Source organism: Callospermophilus lateralis, chromosome 1 (genome assembly GCF_048772815.1).
Source record: "Callospermophilus lateralis isolate mCalLat2 chromosome 1, mCalLat2.hap1, whole genome shotgun sequence".
Classification (NCBI taxonomy): Eukaryota; Metazoa; Chordata; class Mammalia; order Rodentia; family Sciuridae; genus Callospermophilus; species Callospermophilus lateralis.
In genome coordinates this window covers 208564245-208585624 of record NC_135305.1, presented here as the reverse complement: position 1 = coordinate 208585624, position 21380 = coordinate 208564245, and the positions used below count along the sequence as shown (strand labels likewise).

Below are 21380 nucleotides of genomic sequence, written 5' to 3'. Positions count from 1 at the left end.
AGGTTGCTTGTGCCTGCCAACCACTAACAAGGCCAGCACCAGCAGTCAGGAAGTAACAGGGTGTTCCCTGTTATGAACTATTTACACTTCTCTGCAAGGAGCTTACTTGGCTCCCACAGCATAGCAAGGGTTCATAGCAAGACACGATGAATACATAACTGACCCAACTGAAAACTGGATGTATGCTTGGGATCAGTACAGGGGGCAGTCACAGCACAGGAAGACAAAGCAGTCTCCAGAGTAGTTGATAGCTCTTAAAGGGGCCTCTGGTATTCAGCCCCACACAAAGTGGCACCTAAGTTCATATGGAGGGAAAGCCTGATCTGCACCAACATGTGACAATGTTCTGTTCTCATGTCAAACACCACTGTTTGAATTCAGACCATGCCTCAGTCCTCAGAAGGAACAACAATGTGACTGTCAACCTCAAGTCCAACACTTCTGAATTCTGCAAGGCACCTAGCCCCAAGGTTTCAGCAGAGACTGTGGCCAGCATCTGGTCCTCTTAACTATATTTGAAGTTCTCTCACAAGGAGAACTTTTTGGTGTTCTCTGGACACCTAGAAGGAGAGCTGTTTCTGGGAAGGAGGATTTGGGAGACAGGGCTCATGCAGGTACAGGACCACTGTCTGCAGGCCATCATGCAGAATGCTGAAGCACTAGTAGCGAGTGCTGTCAGTGGCTTGAAGGCAAACTTGCTTAAAACCAAGTTATTGCTAGTGAGAGGCTTGTGTGTGTGGGTCCCTAAGAAAGTTGAACTTTTGTGTTTCCATTTGCTGGAAGCTATAACATTTGTTCCTAGGTCACCAGACATTCATACACATGAGACAGGCATCTGAGTAGGGGTAGAGAAGTTCCAAGCATCACAGCCTAGCAGACTAGGGGGTGTCGTGGAGGACAAGTTGGTGCTGGGTGTCATTCCAAAAGGGGTCACAAGGAAGCTGTCAGCAGCTGTGGCCTGGAGGTGGACATGGGGCCAGAGAGAGGGATATGTGAGTAGAGGTGTACCTAGGGGTGAGGGTGGGAGGGAGACCAATTACACTGAGGATAAGAGAACTGGGGTTCTCTTTGCTGGAGAAAGGAGTTACAGACTGGGAAAGAGGAAAAACAGAATGAACACTGCAGTTGTGAACCAGAATTAAAGATATTAGAACAAATACAGGTTTCAATGTATACAGATATATAAAAATAGATGTGTGTACATATACATATCACCCACAATACTCCTCAGCTCTGTGTCCTGTGTCTGGAAGTAGCATCATTCTGAGAACAATAAGCACATACAGGACCAAGATCTACTCTAAATGTAGCCAGGGCTCCTTGGAGAACTACCTGATGCCAGTTGGGTCAGAGAAAACAGAAAATAGGAGCCTGGCAAATGTAATGGCCACCAGTAAGGAAGCGCTCAAAGGATGATGCAGACAGGTCAGAAGGACAAGAAGCCAGCTTGAAGGGCTCCCACTAGCCAAATGTGGGACAATTTGAGCATCAAAATAAATGATGATGGTATCTGACTCTGAAAAAACAGGTCTCTGAATCCATCCTGATACAAAATAAATGATTAAACAAAAAAAGTTAATGAGGAATGGAGTATTTACATCATCTCAGAGCTTCTGACAGAACACCTATTACAAAGAAAAAGGGAAAACTTTAAAAAGAAGTCTGGCCAGGTATGGTGGCACACACCTATAATCCCAGCTACTTAGGAGGCTGAGGCAGAAGGATTGCAAGTTCAAGGTCAGCCTCAGCAACTTAGTACGACCTTGTCTCAAATTAATAAAAAGGACTGGGGATGTAGCCCAGTGGTAGAGCACTTGCCTAGCACGTGCAAAGCCCTGGATTCAATTGCCAGTAAAGTATGTGCGTGCGTGCGCGTGCGCGCACACACACACACACACAGAAATGAAAAGCAAATAAAAAGGAATTCTGCCAATTTCCAGTTTAGATCTTGTGGTCTCTAGGGAAACAGTTAGGATGGAGGAAGGCAGATGTCTTCATCTGGAATTGTGAGCAGGACATGAAGTAAATAATGGATAATTGTTTTGCTGCATCAACATTCCTGACTGACAGCTTTGAGCTGGAGCTAAGGACAGAATGGTGCAAAGCCTCTTACTTTTCTTGTGCTTTGGACAAGAGAGGAGGAAGATATTTTTTTCCTGGACTTGCCAATAGTACCCTTAAGCAATTAGTTTCAATTCTCAATTCCTTATCAGCTAATTTTGGATAGAATACAGTGGAAATATTTGGCATTCAATAGGTTACAGAAATAGCATTAGTGAATTCATCTAGAGCGCTCTTTCATTTATTCAGGCAACAACTGTACACCTTAAAAGCCTTACTTTAACCCAATTGTCATTTTGGGATTACATCAACTCTACATTGCAAAGCAGACAATATTAGCAACATATGATATTTATCCACTGTTAAAATTTTCATCTTCAGGTGACTGAACGTACAAGATGCTGAACTTCATGTCCCTGTCCATCCCTATAAGGCTATGGAGGCTGCTATGATTTGGAAAGTGTCCCCCAAAGGCTTTGTCCCCTGTGGTGCTACTGGGAGAGACAGGAGTTAGTTGGTAATCTTCTGGGTCTTATGGAGGTGGGAGGGTGACCCTGAAAGGGATATTGAAATCTTGTCCCATCCTTTCTCTCTGCTTGCCAACTGCGATGAGGTGAGTAGTTTCCTCTGACATATTCTCCCACCGTGATATGCTGCTTTGCCACAGGTCCAAAAGCAACAGGGCCAACTAAACATGAAATGAAACCTCTGAAGCTGTGAGCCAAAATAATCCTTTCTTTCTTTCTTTTTTTCTGGTATCAGGGATTGAACTCAGGGGCACTTGACCACTGAGCTACATCCCCATCCCTATTTTGTATTTTATTTAGAGACAGGGTCTCACAGAGTTGCTTAGCACCTTGCTGTTGCTGAGGCTGGCTCTGAACCCTCAATCCTCCTACCTCAGCCTCCCGAGCCACTGGGATTACAGGCATGTGCCACTGTGCCTGGCTCCTTTCCTCTTCATAAGCTGTTTATCTCAGGTATTTTGTCACAGTGATGGAAAGCTGACTAACACAGAGGCTCAACTTCCCTCAGTTCTGGTTACTGAACTTCATGGATTACTCTTGTATACTAGACATCTATCTAAATGTCACAATATTAATCTAATCAAAACTAGATTAAGAATTGACTGGTTTAATTAACTTTTGAATTATTGGCTTTTTCTCCTTGAAAGGAATATTTATTCAAGAATGAGAGAAATTAGTCAAGAGTGCAACTCTGAGACAGGTGCAGTGGTGTATACCTGCAATCCCAGCAACTTGGGAGGCTAAGGTAGGAGAATTGCAAATTCAAGGCCAGCTTTAGCAATTTAGTGAGGACCTAAGCAACTCTGCAAGACCCTGTCTCAAAAATTTAAAAAAGTTAAAAGGGCTGGGGATGTCGCTCAGTGGTAAAGTACCCCTGGGTTCAATTCTCAGTACCACACACACACAAAAAAAGGGTGCAACTCTGGTCTGGTCTCAGACTGAATGAGTGGAAATTATAGAGCCTCCCCTTTTACTAATTATATGCTTTGGGGCAAGTACCATTCTTATTTCAAGTCTCCCTATCTGTATAATTTATGTAACTTCTAGAGTTATTAAACAAATTAGTATGCACATCGTGCTTAAAACATAGTAAAAATAGCTATAATGATAAATTGCATGTAATGTACACTTTACCCCACCACGAATACTTGAAATGTGGGGTTAAAAGAATATAATGTCCTTGTAGCATTTAAGGAAAACTTAAATGTAGGTTTAAAACTGAATTTCTTCATAGGTTATCTTACACAATTCTCAACAGTTCTCAGCAACTATGAGCAAATTATAATCACTGTTCCCAAATCAAAAAGGAAGAGCAAGGACAGAGAAAGGTTCAGTCACATGTGAGGATCATTCAGCTAAAGGCAAAGCCAAAATTCAGGCCCTATCATTGCTCTTAGCCACTGTACCTGTTAAGTACATGTCAATCTTGCATTAAAATTGTGTTCAGAGAAAAAAAATACTTTTTTGTATAATGTACACATTTCTATCAGCCCCAGGATATCTGAAATGCCATGCTTTAAGTTAACATACAAAATTCAAATAACTGACCTCAAGAGATGATCTCATTCTAAGAAATCAAGTGACAACCTTTCTGCAGTAAACTTTGGCTTCAATAACATATTCATCTTATTCTGTGATCTCTCTTATAAACTAACTTCAAATTAGAATTAAACTTGACCAAGTGATCAAGGTCAACACCATCAGTGACAGGAAATATTGATAGCACTTATTCCCAAGGCACTGAAGAAGTATGTGATTCCTGCCAAAGAATATACAACCTCAGTCTAATCATGAGAAAACCACTTTGAAGGGCATTCTACAAAATAGCTGAGCAGCTCTCATCCAATGTGTCAAAGTCATGGAGGGAAAAACTAAGGAACTATCACAGATCAGAGGAGACATGGCTAAATGCAATATGGGATGCTGGGCAGGATCCTGGGCCCAAAGAGGTAAGTATTAGGTGGGTGTGATAGTCTGTGCCTATAATCCCAGTGACTCAAGAGGCTGAGTCAGGAGGATCATAAGTTTGAGGCTGATCTCAGCAATTTAGCAAGGTCCTAAGCAACTTAGCAAGACCCTGTCTCAAAAATAAATAGGGATAGGGATGTAGCTCATGGTAAAGTACTCCTGAGTTCAATCCCCCGTACCACAAAAAAAAAAAAAAAAAAAAGAGTAACTATGAATGAAGTCTGTGTTTAGTTAAAGAGTATTTACTGTACCAAGGGTTAGTTCCTGGTTTCATTAATTATATTATGATTTCTAAAGGATGACATTAAAGGAAGCTAGGAAAAGAATACACAATACCTCTTTGTATTATTTTTTCAACTTTTCTGTAAGTCTGTAAAAACTTCAAAACAAAAAAAATTTTTTAATTAATATATTTATTTTATTTATTTATATTTATGTGGTGCTGAGGATTGAATCCAGTGCCTTATGTGTATGAGGCAAGCGCTCTACCACTGAGCTACAAACCCAGCCCCTGATATATATATATTTTTTAAATAAAACAATCTGCAGTGGTAAAAGTCTTCCATAGGGATTATCTTAGATGCTTAAAAAAGGCAAAAAAAAATGTTATTATTCTACTTTTCTAATTCTGCCATCTTCCTTTTTTCTATACAAATGAAGGTCATAGTACCTCTTAGTTCCTAGAACACTGCTGCTTGTTACTTATTTGTAACAGTATTTCTCTAGTTAAAAACTGCAAAATAAATTCGTGATGTACCAGAGACCAGCTACCCATAAGGCAGAAACAAAATATACCCACCATCTGCTGCCAGAGATGTGATGAGTAAAACTGCCTACCACACACATAAGCCAGAACCTGAGGCTCATGCTTGTTGTGGTCCTGGATTCACACAGAAGTGTCTTTGAAATGGCCTACCTGTCTTTTCCTTGATCTCACAGAGCACACTGAAGAGGGCAGGCTTCATCCGATGGCAATTCAGAGCATGCTTTCTGAAAGATAGGTAACAGAGGTACATGTGAGAACAAGAGAGTGGTCAGGTTGTCCATGAAAGCAAAGATTCTCCATACTGAGAAATCAAACCCATCCTGCCAGTTCTGACCACTAAAAACTCCTCGTGTGAAGATACTTGGCAAAAGCACTTCATATGAATTTGTTTTGTGCAATATTAAAATAAAGCAATGTATAGTTGGCTCTCTAGATCTGTGGTTTCTGCATCTGTAGATTAAACTAACTGAAGGTGGAAAATAGTTGAAAAAATATTTTCATTTGTAGTGAATATGTTCAGACTTTGGCTTCAAAAATATAGTCATTTTGTGACCTCTCGTAAATTGTCATTATTCCCTAAATAATACAATTATTTACATAGCATTTATAATATATTAGGTATCATAAGTTATCAAGAGATGATTTAAAGTCTACAGGAGGATGTGTGTAGATTATATGCAGATGCCACATATCATTTTACATAAAGTAATTGAACATCTGAAGGACAACTGTACAAATAGTCAAACATTCCCCTTTATAGGTAGATATTTAAACAATACAAGTCTAAATATTCAACTCATTAAAAACTATGAAATTTCAAGGTCCAATGATTTGAAAAAAGTATTTATACTATAAGCAGAAACATTAGCCATCCTACCCCAGTGTCATGACATTAGCTGAGCAGGTGAAATTTCAAGGTCCAATGATTTGAAAAATGTATTTACACTATAAGCAGAAACATTAGCCATCCTACCCCAGTGTCATGACATTAGCTGAGCAGGTGTTTACTAAGTACCTACTATGTACCACACCATTCCAATGTCACACAGACACAGGCAATTGAGTTTCTACTCATGTGACATTTAAGATGGATGGGCTAAGAGCAAATACACAAACAAGAAATCCATCAGCTGTGGCAGGTACTTTGTGGTGACCTTAATTGGGGTCATGACAGAGTGATGGTTAGGTGGCTTTTTGGAGTTTGTATGTCTTTGAGGTGACATCAAATCTGAGATTGGAATGACATTAAGTCAACAAAGGAAAAAAGGCTGAAGAAAGATATAATTTAATGAGAAATTATAAGACAAAAAAGTGCAAAGGCCCTGTGAGAACTCCTGGCTATTTGAGGCCAGGGTAATGGGTGAGGGAGCGAGTTATGAGGTGAAGTTAAAGAGACAAGTAGGAGCTAACTCTTGTAAGTTGTGAGGACAAACCTAACTTTTGCTTGCCTGTGACAGAAACTCGTTGGCAGGATAATGGCCCCCAAAGATATCCACATGCTAATCTTCAGAACTCTGAATACATTACCTTCATGGAACAAATAACTCTGTAGATGTGATTGAGGTTAAAAACCTTGGGAAGGGAGAATGACCTGGATTATCCAGTGGGCCCAATGTATCAGATGGAGAATCTTTCCTGGTTGTGGTTGGAGGAAGAGCTGTGATGATGTAAAGATCAGAGAGATGCTATGTTCCTGGCCCTGAACATGGAGAAAAGGACTCTGAGCCAAGGAATGCAGACAACCTCAATATGCTGAGAGCAGTAAGGAAACAGATTCTCCCCCAGTTTCCAGAAAGAAAATAGCCCTATGTCAATACTTTGATTTCAGCCCACTGAGTCCATATTGGACTTTTCACCCACAGAATATTTTAAGGTTCATCTAAGCATATAAGTTGTAGCATGTATCAGTATTTCATTCCTTTTTATTCCATTATATTGGATGGAACACACTTTGCCCATTCATTTCTCTCTCTCTTTTTTTTTTTAGTACCTGGAATTGAACTCAGGAGCACTCAACCACTGAGCCACATCCCCAGCCCTATTTTTTATTTTATTTAGAGACAGGATCTCACTGAGTTGCTTAGTGTCTTGCTAAGTTGCTGAGGCTGGTTTTGAACTCACGATCCTCTAGTCACAGACTCCAGAATCACTGGGATTACAAGTGTACGCCACAGCGCCTGGCCCATTCATCCATTTTTTAAAAATAGTTTTTTAGTTGTAGATGAACACAATATCTTTATTTTTTGTTTATTTATATGGTGCTGAGGATCAAACCCAGGACTCTATGCATGCAAGGCAAGTGCTCTACCACTGAGCTACAACCCCAGCCACCCATTCATCTCTTGATGGACATATGAGTTGTTCCCACTTTCCGTTTATTATGAGTAATACTGCTATGAACCTACAGGTAAAAGGTTTTGTATACATACACAACTAGAAAGTCAAATCGTAGTAACTTCATGAGGAAATACCAAAACGCTTTGCACAGTATTTATACCATTTTACATTCTCACTAACTATGTATGAGGGTTCCAATTTATCAGTATCATCAATAATACTTGTTATTGTCTACTTTTTTATTATAGCCATTCTAGTGGGTGTGAGGTAGTATCTCATTATTATTATTTTTTTAACATTTATTTGCCATGAATTCATAGGGAATAGGTTCCCGCAGGCTCCTTTCCATTTGTTCTCATAAAATGTGCTTCTCTGGGTGGGGCAAGCTGGCGCTTCAGCTGAACCCAGGTACCTTTCTCTTTGGCTTCCTTCTTTTTCTGATCATTTTCCTTCACAGGTTTCAGGAAGCTGTCTCGGCTCTTAGAGTGCTTAATATGCTCAATATGCACATTAATTTTCTTGGCAAGAATCCTGCCCCTAACTTGCTTATTCACAACTCTATGCATGCAAGGCAAGTGCTCTACCACTGAGCTACAACCCCAACCACCCATTCATCTCTTGATGGACATATGAGTTGTTCCCACTTTGCGTTTATTATGAGTAATACTGCTATTACTTATTTATTATGAGTAATACATGCCAACAGCATGCTGGGTAACACTGTAGACTCTCCCAGTTTTGCCATAACATTTGTGGGGCATTCCTTTTTGAACAGTACCCATTCCCTCGATGTCTACAATATCACCCTTCTTGTAGATTCGCTTATATGTGGCCAAAGGAACAACTCCATGTTTTCTAAAAGGCCTGGAAAACATATATCCGGTATCTCTCCTCTTTCCCCTTTGTGTTTATCATTTTGGCGAATTACTGAAAGATGGCAGTTCTGGGGGCTGGGGATGTGGCTCAAGTGGTAGCGCGCTCGCCTGGCATGCGTGCGGCCCGGGTTTGATTCTCAGCACCACGTACAAAGTTGTTGTGTCCGCCAATAACTAAAAAATAAATATTAAAAAATTCTCTCTTTCTCTCTCTCTCTCTCTCTCTCTCTTTAAAAAAAAAAAAAAAAAAAAAAAGATGGCAGTTCTGGCCGAAAAGCTCTCATTATGTTTTTGATTTGCATTCCCCTAACGACTAATGATGTTGAGCATCTTTTCAAGTGCTTATCAGCCATCTGTATCTCTTCTTTGGAGAAATGTCTTTTCAATTCCTTATCCCCTCTCCCCAGTGTTTTCGAACCCAGGATCTCCTGCAAGCTAGGCAAATTCTCTATCATTAAACTACACCCCCAGCCCAATGTTTGAGTACATTTTTGTATGGTGTGAGGTAGGGCTCCAACTTCATTCTTTTCTTTCTTTCTTTCTTTTTTTTTTGTGTGTGTGATGCTGGAGATGGAACCCAGGGCCTTGTGCATACCAGGTAAGCGTTCTATCCCTGAGCTACATTCCCAGCCCCCCAAATTCATTCTTTTGCACATGAATATCCAGGTATCCCAGCACCAACTATTGAAGAGATTATTCTTTCCCCATTGAAGGTCTTAGCACACTGGTCAAAAATCAATTTGCCACAGATGTTTGGGTTCATTTCTGTATTTTCAATTCTATTCTATTGATCAGTTTGCCTATTCTCAATTGAAATGCATTTTTACATATTTACTTACTTCTAATTTTAGTTTATTTACTTTTGAGACAGGGTCTTATTATATTGATCAGGCTAGCTTCAAATTCTTGTGCTCCAATGATTCTCCTATCTCAGCCTCCTGGGTAGCTGGGTCTTTAGGTGTGGGCCACCAAGTCTGGCTAAAATGCATCTTAAAAAGATCACTGTGGTCACTCTTTGGAGATTAGAGTAAAGGAAGGCAAGAGTGGAACCAAAAATAATAGTCAGACGAGGCTATTATAGCCTGAGTAGGACAGAAATTTTGCTAGCTTAGATTTATGATAGTAGACATTAAAAAAAAAATAGACAGACCTTTTATTTTGCAAGTGGAATCAACAGGAATTTCCCATAAACTGGTATCAGGTTTTAGGGAAAAAGGAGATTTGGGGATAAAGACCAGTTTTAGGTATAAGCAAGTGGATGGTGGGCCTATTAACCGTGATAGGGGAGGCACTGTAGTGGTTCAGATTCAGGGGGAAGGTTTGGAAAGTAGAACTGTGTTTTGATAAGGTTACATTTGAGATTCCTTGAGTTACTCAAGAGGAGGACTCAGATAGGTAGCTGGGTACATGGATGTGGACTCTACACTGGAAATATACAATATACAGTGAGGAGTTGCTAGCATAGAGATGGTACTTAAAATCCCAAGGCTTGCAGGAATCGCCACAGGAGAGTGTGGATTGGGGGGTTCGGGACCCAGCCCAGGAACAGGGACTTGACTTGTAAATGTCAAGCAAAACAAACATCCACAAAGGAGACTGGGACCAAACTGGGGAACCAAGAAAAAGGATTTCAGGAGAGATGCATAATCTTTGAGAAATGAGCGGCCAAGGGTGACTCATGGAGGGAGAAGGTTAGAGAGGAAATGGAGAGGAAGTAGAAGCAGCAACCACAAACTCTGTGATGTCATATCATGAAGGAGAGCAAAGAAGTACAGCAGGGGCTAAAAGAAATGGTGTATTAATAATGTTTTTTATATTCTGTTTTTTATATGTGACAGCCTGAGAACAAGAGACTGCTCCTCGCAGTTAGCTACTCCCCAGAGATAATAACTTGTGGTGAACACGCCTTGCCTTTCACATGCAAGCCAACCAATCCAAAGCTCACATCCCCAACCACCTCCTTTAACTCACACAGCAAGCCAATATTTCCCCTGTCCTGAATCACCCCAGGGCCAGGTCCTGGATGACTAGGGCCACCCCGATACCTAGAGCTTGCTGAAATTATTCACACTATCCAATTCCAAGCTTGCTCAAACTGGCCTACCTTGACTCGCCCATTTCTTCCTGCGGCAATCACTACAAAGTCTCTGAGCCATTCTTTCCCCTTGTTCCTTTTGCCTCCTGATTGAACCAGAAGCTTCTCCACATGGCCTTGTGTGGCACGGTGTGTCTCCTCTTCTTGAAAACTATAAGAAATTAACTCTTCTTTCAAAGGCAGCTGTCTCCATTTCTCTCACCTTGCAATGCCTGGTTAAAACAAATCCCAGGTACAAATCAAGACAAGGTGAGTCAAGGGAAGGCTGTAGCTTCCTTATGTTTTTAATTGGTTCATTCATTTGGTTTTTTATAGTGCTGGGGATGATCCAGGCACTCACAAATGCTAGACAAGCACTCTACTACTGAGTTACATCCTTAGACATTTTAATTTTATTTTGAGATAGGTTTTCATTAAGTTGCCCAGGTTGGCCTTGAGCTTGTGATCCTCTGCCTCAGCCTCTTTAGTAGTTGGGATTATAGGAGTATGCCAACACACCTGGCTTTTTTTTTTTGTGTGTGTGCATTTTTAAAGGTAGGAGACATTAACACATGTTTATATGCCAGACAGCCAGTCTAGAGGGAGAACATGATAATGAAAAAGAGGCAGTGAGGGTAACTGAAATTGCAATGGTGTGTACATGTAGCAGAACTTCTGTGAGCAAGTTTGATGAATACTATGCCATTATTTTAATATTTACTATTATGATAAGTTTAAATTCCGTAACTCTGTCATCCAAGCACTCAATATTAAAAGATACTGCAACCAGGACAGTGACACATGCCTACAACCAGGGACAGTGACAGGAGGATCATAAGATCACAAGTTCAAAGCTAGCCTCAGTAAATTAGCAAGGCCCTGAGCAAATTAGCAAGACCCTATCCCAAAAATAAAAAGTAAAAGAAGCTAGGGATGTGGCTCAGTGTTTAAGAACCTCTGAGTTCAATCCCTAGTACAAAAAAAAAAAGAGAGAGAGAGAGAGAGATACTGCAGGCCAGGCACATGCAGGCCAGGCACAGTGGTGCATGACTACAATCCCAGCTACTCAGGAATCTGAAGCAGGAGAATCAGACAGGGAAATTTAGTGAGACCCTATATCAAAATAAAAAATAAAAAAAGGGGCGGGAATGTAGTTCAATGGAAAAAGTGCCCATGGGTTCAATACCCAGGACTATCACTGAAAAAAAGATAATGTGTAGCTCAGTGGTAGAACACTTGCCTAGCAAGTGGCAGGCCCTGAGTCAATCCTCAGCTCTGCTAAACAATAACAGACAAAAAAAAAAAAACAAAACAAAAAAAACCTACTGCCCATGGCTGAATGGATAATACATCTGAAAATCAATAATTTCATAATGGAAATCAGATGTGATTAACATCATGAGGAAGGTCAAACATTACCATAGTACCCTATGCTGCTATGAGTCTTCTGATTTTTCAAGGGCCTTCCAAATTTACCATGCACCCTGTGGGATGCTTTTCAAAAGGCTAGAGGTGGGGTACAGAATGAAGATCCATGTCTCTGAACTCCAAATATGAGAATGTGGGGGATGAGATTTGACCTTCTGTAAATCTAAACGTAAGTGTTAGTTTTTCTGATGAAGTATGCAGTAGTCGACCACCGAGGATACTGAGCCTAAAATGTTAGGCTCAAGCCACAGAAGCAATATTGCCATTAATTAGAATGGACTCTAGTTGGAGTTTTTTTCCCCCCCATAAATTTCATTCTAACAAGAAGAGGAAAGAGAGTGAAGTTGGCTATTCTGCTTCCCTAAAGCAGACTCTAAGACTATTTTTCATCAATTTTCTATTTATAAAACATCTTACTTTAAATACAGTATAAAGAAAATTTTAATGCATGCAAAATAATTTCACAGTGTTTCTTCAATTTATGATGAAAAAAAAAAAAAAAAGCCTAAATTTTGAACTTGTTCTTGGCCTAGAGTAGACTGAGGAGCTGCCTGCACTGCTTAAACAAACTGTTACTGACCAGTGAGTCCAGAAGGTTACCAAGGGGATGAAGTCACCTACTTGGTGGACATACCCTAAGGTAACCACCAATGAGTCAGGCCCTTATATAATGCTATTTCCTTAAGTTCAGGCAGAACCTGTGATTCACAATGTGGCAAAGGTGATGGTACAATCTCTCCTGTGGTTATGTGACATTACCTATGACTTCAAACCTTAGCTGACGGAAAAGTCACCTGCTAGCCTTGAAGCCATGTGCCACGCAGTGAGGGCTGGAGTTGGGAAACTCTGGGTGGCCTCTAGAAGCTAATAGCAGCCCACAGCTGACAGCCAGGAATTATACAAGGACCCCAGTCCTCCAACTGGAAGGAACTGAATTCTGTCAACAACCACATGAGATTGGAAAAGGACCCTGAGATCTAAATAGGAACACAGCCTGCCTTCTGAGATACCGGGAAGATGACCCAGCTAAGCTGTGCCCAGATTCCTCACCTAAGGAAATGTTGAGATCATAAGTGTGTGTTATTTTAAGCCCCTAGTTTATGGTAATTTGTTACATAGCAATAGACAGTTGTTACTACTTAAGTGATTATAAATCAATGAATGGAGACTAGGAGAAAAAGAGTGCTGATAGTGGCCCTGCTAACAAATATATAAACATACTCTATTAAATCCATGCATCAGCATTAAATCAATAGTAACAATAAGGGCCAGGAGTGTGGCTCAATGGTAGCACTTGCCTAGCACAGGCATCACCCTGAGTTCAATCCCCAGCATCAATCACTCACACACACACACACACATACACACACACACACACACACACAATTACAATCAATGACCAATAAAAAATGTGGAGAAAATTATTTCTTTAAAAAAAAATTCAATCAATGAGAAATAATAAATCATTTAAATAAATAGATTTTGAGGATGCTTCTAAATTAACAAAACAACCAAATTAAAAGGGAAAAAACCCCAAGACTTCTGTGAAAATCCTTTTATAATCAATCCTAAAATTCTGCAGCTGAAATATTGAGGATCACACAGAATAATGCCAGAAAATGAAAGTAATGAACTGTATTTCTGCTAGTCTAATTTAATGGATATTAATGAGACAAACAATATTGAGCAACTACTATATTCTGGTCACTGTTCAGGAACAAGGAACCCAGAAATGAATAGAACATAATCAACATTCTGTAGTCTACTAACAATATGTTATAGCTTCTAATTTAGGCTATAATTTCTGAATTTCTGAGCAGTTCCAAGCAATTATGAAGCAACTTGTTTTACTTAGCAAGGTATAATTTTAGTTTAGTTTTTTTAAACTTTTTTTTTTAGTTTTAGATGGACACAATACCTTTATTTAGGTTTTTTTTTTTTTTTTTTGGTGCTGGAGATTGAACCCAGTGCCTCACATGTGCTAGGTTCTATGCTCTACCATTGAGCCACAACCCCAGCCCACAGGTATAATTTTAAATTACATAGGCATATGAGATATATTCAGGGATCTTGTCTCTGTAGAACAGTATACTTCTTGAAAAACATTTTCCTGACATCAATGACCTAACACCTGAACCAAAGATAGAATCAAACGTCTATAATTACTCTCATTTCTAGAAAGGTTATTTTTATTATAAAGAACTAATAACATTATGCATCTCTTTTACAAAACAAAAATTAGAAGACATGTTCTCTACCCTTAAGAAATAAAACCTTTCTGGGAGAAGTGGTGCACATTTGTAATCCCAAAAGTTTGGGAGGCTGAGGCAGGAGGATCACAGTTTCAAAGCCAGCCTGAGCAACTTAGCAATGTCCTAAGCAACTTAGTGAGATCCTGTTCAAAATTTTGAAAAATAGGGCTAGGGTTGTAGCTTAGTGGTAGAACACTTGCTTAGCATGTAGGAGGCACTGGGTTTGATCCTTAGCACCATATAAAAATAAATAAATAAAATAAAGGTATTGTGTTCATTTACAACTAAAAAAAATGTTTATAAATTTTAAAAATAAGTTTAAAAAGGGCTGGGGATGCTGGGGATATAGCTCAGTTGGTAGAGTGCATGCCTGCATACACAGGCCCTGGGTTCAATCCCCAGCATCAAAACAAAAACAAACAAACAAAAAAAAGGGCTGGGGATGTGGTTTAGTGATTAAGTGACCCTGGGTTCAATCCCTGATACAAAAGGAAAAAAAAAAAAATAGAGAAATGAAGAAATAAAACCTTGATAGAAGGGCTGGGGATATAACTCAGTTGGTAGAGTGCTTGCCTTGCATTGCACAAGGCCCTGGGTTCGATTCCCAGCACCAAAAAAATAAATAAATAAAATAAAAACAACAACAATAACAACAAAAAACCTTGATATAAAGCCTAGATTGTCACAGAGGGCCCTAAACTTCAGGAAGGAATATAGCTCAGGAGACAGATGCCCTGTCATTTCAAAATAAGGTTCTTGATAATAGTGAAATTGGGAAGGATCAATGTGTAATAAATGCCATAAATCAACTGCAGTGGTCACTTTAAAAACAAACCCACAAACAAAGAAAGAAAGACAGCAAACACAGACTGAGAACATGTAGGGATTCTCAAATTCAACTATTGGCGTTATTACAGTAATTTAAGCAAAATAAAGCTTTGGACCAGGAGCTAGATTTGGAACCAAGAAAGAAGAAAAATTGTTTAACATGACACAAGAAAAAATCTGCAGGACTGGAAAAAACAACAGCATCTTTCAGACAGAACAAATGTAAGTCTGTAAAAAGCTCACTACAATGTCATTTCCTAATTTGTCCATTGACGGGTCCAACTAAAACAACTATATTTCTTATCAAAACCACAACCTTGAGTGTTTCTGCACCATGTTTTAGCCAGAAAATTGAGAAGTTGTGCTCCATTTGTGTACAATATGTCAAAATGCATTCTACTGTCAGGTATGACCAATTAGAACAAATAAAACCAACCAACCAACAAACAAACCACAACTTCTTGTCTACTGATCAGAAATATGAAATGGCATTTCATGGCCTGCCTCAAAAACACCCTCTCCAACCCCTTAGTAGAATGTTTGAGGCTCTATCCCAGTTCTCTCTGACTCTCCTTCCTCTGGGCTTACGGAAGTCCTCTTTTTCCAAAGGTCCAGGACTAGAATGGGTTGCCCTATCACAATTTCCTTTGTAAAATGGCACAGTATTTACATATACCTTTATGTATCCTCCCATATACTCTAAATCATCTCAAGATTATTTATAACACCTAATAGAGTATAAATGTCATATGTTCAGATGCAACTTTTTCAATATATTTTCTGACATATTTCAATCTGAGGTTGGTTAGATCTGTGGATGCAGAATCCTTGGGTACAGAGAGCTTGGATACCGTGAGGAAGAGATTCCATCCAGCTGTGTTTTTTTCACATTGGAGTAAGAGACTCACCTAAGGACTAAAGATTGTTGTTGGGACTTGGGTGACCCTCAGAAACTGTAGAGTCTGTCTACAAGCTAGGTTCAATGAAGTGAGGAATCTGAATCTTTTGAAATTTCAAAATAAAAGCTCCAGGGGTCTTTCTACTTCAGAAAGAAGCCAGGAATGAGCAAACAGCTAAGTAACAACTATATTATCAAGTAAAGCATGAATAATACTCTCCTCCCCCATTTAATTTCTTAGCCTTAAAAAAACAAACAAGCTGGGGATAGTGTGCATGCCTGTAATTCCAGCTACTTAAGAGGCTGAGGCTGGAGGATCACAAGTTCAAGGACAGCCTAAAGAACTTTATGAGATCCTGTCTAGGGGGGAAAAAAGGCCTAGAAGATATTTCAAGGTGTTTCTGGCTTCAATCCCTCATGCTGCAAACAAACCAACAATAACAACAAAAAACTGCCTTCTAAAACAGCAAAGAAGAGTTGAGTGACTACATTCCCTTCTAAAGACTCTCTAGGGCAACTAAAATCTCAAGGGATTACTGCAAGGAAAATACAGCAGCCTTGGGGCTGTGCTGGGTCCACAGATGCCTGAAAAACCTAAGGAGGATCACACCTGGGCAAAGTTCTCCCCTCATGCAGCTCCCCTCCCAGACTGGAAGGAGCATAAGCAGCTCCTAGGAAACCAGTGTTGCTTCTGTGGTAACAGTTCCTAGGTGTGAAGAGCATATATCTCCCCAGCTCCTTCTAATCCTTCCAGAATCTCTTCAGTGCCATGACACTTTACTGCTAGGTGCCAGGCATTGTGCATAGCCCTGGAAATAAAAGGGAAAAAGTATAACAAAGCCTAAGCTTTATTAGGTCATCACAGTAAGGTACTCTCTTCTGGCTCAGCCTGTGAATTACCTCTAAACTGTGCACTCCTGTTATGACAAGTCTATCATATGCCTTATTTCTGAATTAACTCCAAGAGGAGTTAGTGCAACTCCGACTCTTTAGGCTTCTGAGGCTTGTACCCCCTACTTTTCTGCAAAGAACATCTTAGCCATCTTGGTTTTTCTAGCACCTGGCAGTGCTCCAAAAAGTAGAATGAACATAGTTGGAGGGTGGGAGTACTCCTAACTTTGCAGATAGAGGCTACAAAACTGCAGAGTCAACATTCCACAAGAGGAAAAGAAAAGAAAGTTTGAAAAACAAATGCATGGCTGGGCATGGTGGCACATTACCTGTAATCCCAGCAACTCAGGAGGCTGAGGCAAGAAGATTTCGAGTTCAAGACCCACCTCAGCAACTCAGCAAGACCCTGTCTCAAAATAAAATATTAAAAAAAGAGACACTGGGTTCAATCCCTGGTACTAAACAACAACAAAACCCAAATGCATACTGCATCTTTTTCTTTGCCTCATTCTTCCTGAAGCTGTTGGATTTTTTGTTTTTGTATTATTGTTATTATTATTTATTTATTTATTTTTTTTTTGCAGTGCTGGGAATGGAACCCAGGGCCTTGCATATCCCTCTACTATTGTGCTATACCTTCCAGCCCCTGGGGCTGCTGTTTACCTGGCTTTATAATCCATCTTTATGAATGACTTTGGTGGCTGTACAGTCTGCCCTACAGATCCTAGTTCCATCCCTAAGGAACAACCTTCACCTCAAAACAGGCCCCTTAGAATTACAGTCTCATTTTCCAAAATTACTTCAGTCCTTTCCTATTTTCTAATAATTCCAGCAAGCCCCAAACACAGTGAACTATCTTGTGAAGCTGACTTCACCAATTTTGTCTGACAAGTGGTGGATGGAGGTAAATTGGCAGGTGGTCTTAAAACTTGCTTTGATTTTTCCCATTGCAACTGGAATAAAAATCCAAAGTCCTTACTGAGACTTGTAGGCTCCAGCTGTAATCAGGTTCCAGTCTTTTTCCAAACTCAACTCTTTCCCTGGCTCTCCTTGACCAGGAACTTTCTCTCCCTGGATCCCAGGACCTCTGAAGGTTCCATCCCTTCTCCAGGGCCTGCCTTCTCCATCTGGCATCCCACAATATGCCTTCCTTTCCTTACAGCTTTGCCAGAGTATATACTTCTTTATACTTACTTTCTCTCCCCCAAACCATGAACTTGAAAGCAAAGATTATGTCAGCACCTGGTTTAGTGACCTGCACTTAGTAAATGCCCAATAAACATTTGCCAAATTCATTTAAAAAAAAAAGGCGGGGTCCTCCATCTCCACCCATCTCCCTCACAAATCCTTCTCCCCAAAGCTCTGAATGGTTCCCACACAAATTCACCCCAGTTTAACTTCAGTCTTCTACACAGACATTCTGAACCCCTTTCTCCACCATTATCTGCCCTCCAAATTTGCCATCCTGTTAAATCCCACCAACCGATCCATTTAGACGTTCGTTCGCCCTTCAACAATCCGGAGTGTACCCATCTCTCGGCCCTTCCCTCCCTCCAGTAACCCCTAAACTCTCTTTCACTATACACATCCCTCTCGCTCCAGGACCCAGCTCCTTAAACCCTTCACCCTCTGCTTAGTCCCATAAGGCCCGTCCAACCCATTCCATTTTATTCCCCTACATCCCTCGTCCTTGGAAACCTTCAGGCCTTCTCAAGCCCCTATATTTGTCTGCACCTCCTCCGCACCCAGATGTTCGTCCCAGTCCCCTTCTCGCCCTAGCTGCCCCAGTCCTCCTCCTCGGCCCGCCCCGTTCAGTGGCCCCTGACAAGCCCGCAAGGAGCACCTGGCCTGCGCCTCGTCCAGGCTCTGGTCAGTGATGGCCATGATCTGCTGCAGGACGTCGCTCGTGTCAGGGCCTGGCAGAGGCCCGGGAGGCGGGTGGCGCGGGGCAGGTGGTGGCTGCGCGGGGCTAGGCGAGCGCAGCGGGGCGTCCATGGGCGGCGCGGCCAGGCGGGAGCTGAGGAGGAGCCGCCGGGCCTGGAGCGCTCGCGCGGGCGGCGCAGCCAACCGCCGCTGCCTATGGACTCCGCCCCCTTCGCTGGCAGCCAACCACATGCCGCTGCGCACCTTGAAGACACGCCTCCACGTCGCCGTCAGCCAACCAGGCTCCGTGCACCGCCCCCATGACACGCCCCGAACTGACCCATGCCAACCGCCCTGGACTTGCTCGGGTGTTGCGGAGGCACTTCCCACTCTCACCCTCTTCCAATCTGAGTTAGAGCAACTCCGGCTCCTTTAGGCTTCTGAGGCTTGCACCCCCTACTTCTCCTCAGTACATGCATTCTTCTCAGAGTCCCCGCTTCTCCACCGAGAGCCCTCAGGGACCCCACTTCTCAAGAATCCCGTTCCTCCAGACGCCCCCGCAAATTCTCAGAACTTTCTCCTGAGACCCCACTCCTCAGAGAACCCCACATCGTCTTAAAGCTCCCACTTCCTTAAAGTCTCCAGTTCCTTTTCAGGCCCCCACACTCTACCTCCAAGTCACTTCCTCCTTAGAACCCCCCACACCTCCTCAACGACACACCCCAAATCCATGACCCCTGCTGGGTTCCCTTTTGCTCCCCTCAGTCTCAGTCCCATCAGGTGAGTCACTAGGGTTTCTGGCTCTTCCACTGGAGCCTTTTATGTCCCTTTCACCTGGCAGAGGGACCCAGATGTGTGTGTGGTCAGCCAGGCCAGAAGTGAGTGCTTTTTTCCACTACAGAATTAATTTATTCATTTTCCAAGATACAGCTTATGAGTGACCTTGCCAGTTTTTTTTTTCTTCTTCTTCAAAAGAATCGTTTTCATTATTTATTTTGTGTATCTATTTATGGGATACGTTGATCATATATTTATAAACTAAAAAGTTATTTCCCAAGTATTGGAAAATAAGAAGCCTCCCTACCACCAACTGTTCAATGATTATCCTTGTCATTTAGAATCATGCTAACTCCCTAGCCATATTCTTTCCACGTAACCTTACCTGTTTATTCATTCTTTGTCTACAGCATTCTGGGTCTGGAAAATGCTAGCACATGGTTACTGGATGATGATATGCTGAGTGCCTACCCCACGGTTGCACTCCAAATTGAAGAGAATCATCACAGGTCTTTGTTTCTAGCCTTTAGAAAAGGATTCTCAAGTGAGGAAAAAGGAACAGAGTGGATGTAAACGCCTTCTCTAAATTCATTCCCAGTTTGATCTGAAGACAGACTTCAGATGCAGGCTCAGTAGAGTCCTCAGCCTTGATAGGAAACCTCAGGACCAGTGGCGATCTTCTTCCCATTGTTGCTGGAGAGGAAATTCAAACATCATGTGATGTGACTGGATTGCAAGACACTCCACAGGGTATGGAAATGAGTCATATTGGCCTGGTGTAAGAACAACAAGGAAAGCGTGCGACGAAGGAAACCCAACGCTTGGCCCCAATAACAGGAGGTAATAGCACACATGGAGGCCACATAGTGGTGCCCCATACAAAAGGTCACTCTCTGATGTAAAACTACACAGGAAGCCTGATAAGTAGTGGCCTTCAGAGAACACTGGGGCAGGGGCACTGAAAGCTTCAGGGACCAGCAGAAATAAAACCTGATGCCACCTGGCAGAGAAGGAAACCAAGAAGGAAAAGCTGATGGCACAAAGTTCTAAGGGAGAACTTGGAGGATGCTGATTAAAAAGTAGCCAGAGTGTGAAAGAGCTGATTTTGGAGGTCATCAGGTGTGCCCAGCCTGTAGGAATTGATTGGCGGCCTCAGAACCCAAAGTAATGTGTCTGTCCATTAGACCTGGAGCTTCATGGAGGCAGGTCTTGCATCTTTAATTGGCATATATCTGGATGAGTGCCTGGGTAGTCACTTCTGGAGACTGAGGCCCTAAGAGCTGTGATATCTACTTGAACCCTTGAGAAGAACCGAGTATCTTGGTTTATTCTTGGTTCTTCACAGAAGAGGGGATAAGTTCTCCCACTGGGAAACCTAGATCCATTTAATGTAGAAGGACCTAGATGTTTTTGGCTCACCTGAAATGGATGCTTTAATGGTTTAAGACTTTGGCTCCTCACCAGGCTTGGTGGCACATGCCTATAATCCCAGCTGAGGCAGGAGGAGCATGTGTTCCAAGCCAGCCAGGACAACTTAGGAAGACCTGCCTCAAAAATGGTGGGGGATGTGGCTCAGTTGCAGTGTACTTGCCTCCCATGCACCAGGCCCTGGGTTCCATCCCTAGTACTCAGACAAGAAGAAAAGAATTTGGCCTCTGATGAGAGCTGGATTCAAAGTCCTGCTGTTATTCAGCATATGAATCTGAAATAGAAATATAACCCTGTCTCCTCACTGGTGAAGTAGGAACAACCCAGTTCTAGGCTCATTGTGCCTGGCAGGGTGCCTTTCTGGACACTGAGATGGGGCTCAACATGGGCATGGTACATCTCAGGAC

At 41.6% G+C, this 21380-nt stretch overlaps 1 protein-coding gene across 1 annotated transcript in view; it reads right to left on the bottom strand.

Annotated features, from left to right (window-relative positions):
* Pbx4 (PBX homeobox 4) overlaps nt 1-18900 on the bottom strand; it is a 34572-nt gene extending 15672 nt beyond the window's left edge. Inside the window, exons 1-2 of the mRNA XM_076870149.2 lie at nt 18749-18900; nt 5473-5546 (exon numbers count right to left, since the gene is read on the bottom strand). Coding sequence (XP_076726264.1) covers nt 5473-5546; nt 18749-18900 — 226 coding nt within the window. The remainder of the gene's footprint in view (nt 1-5472; nt 5547-18748) is intronic.
* Between the last annotated feature and the right edge of the window lie 2480 nt (nt 18901-21380).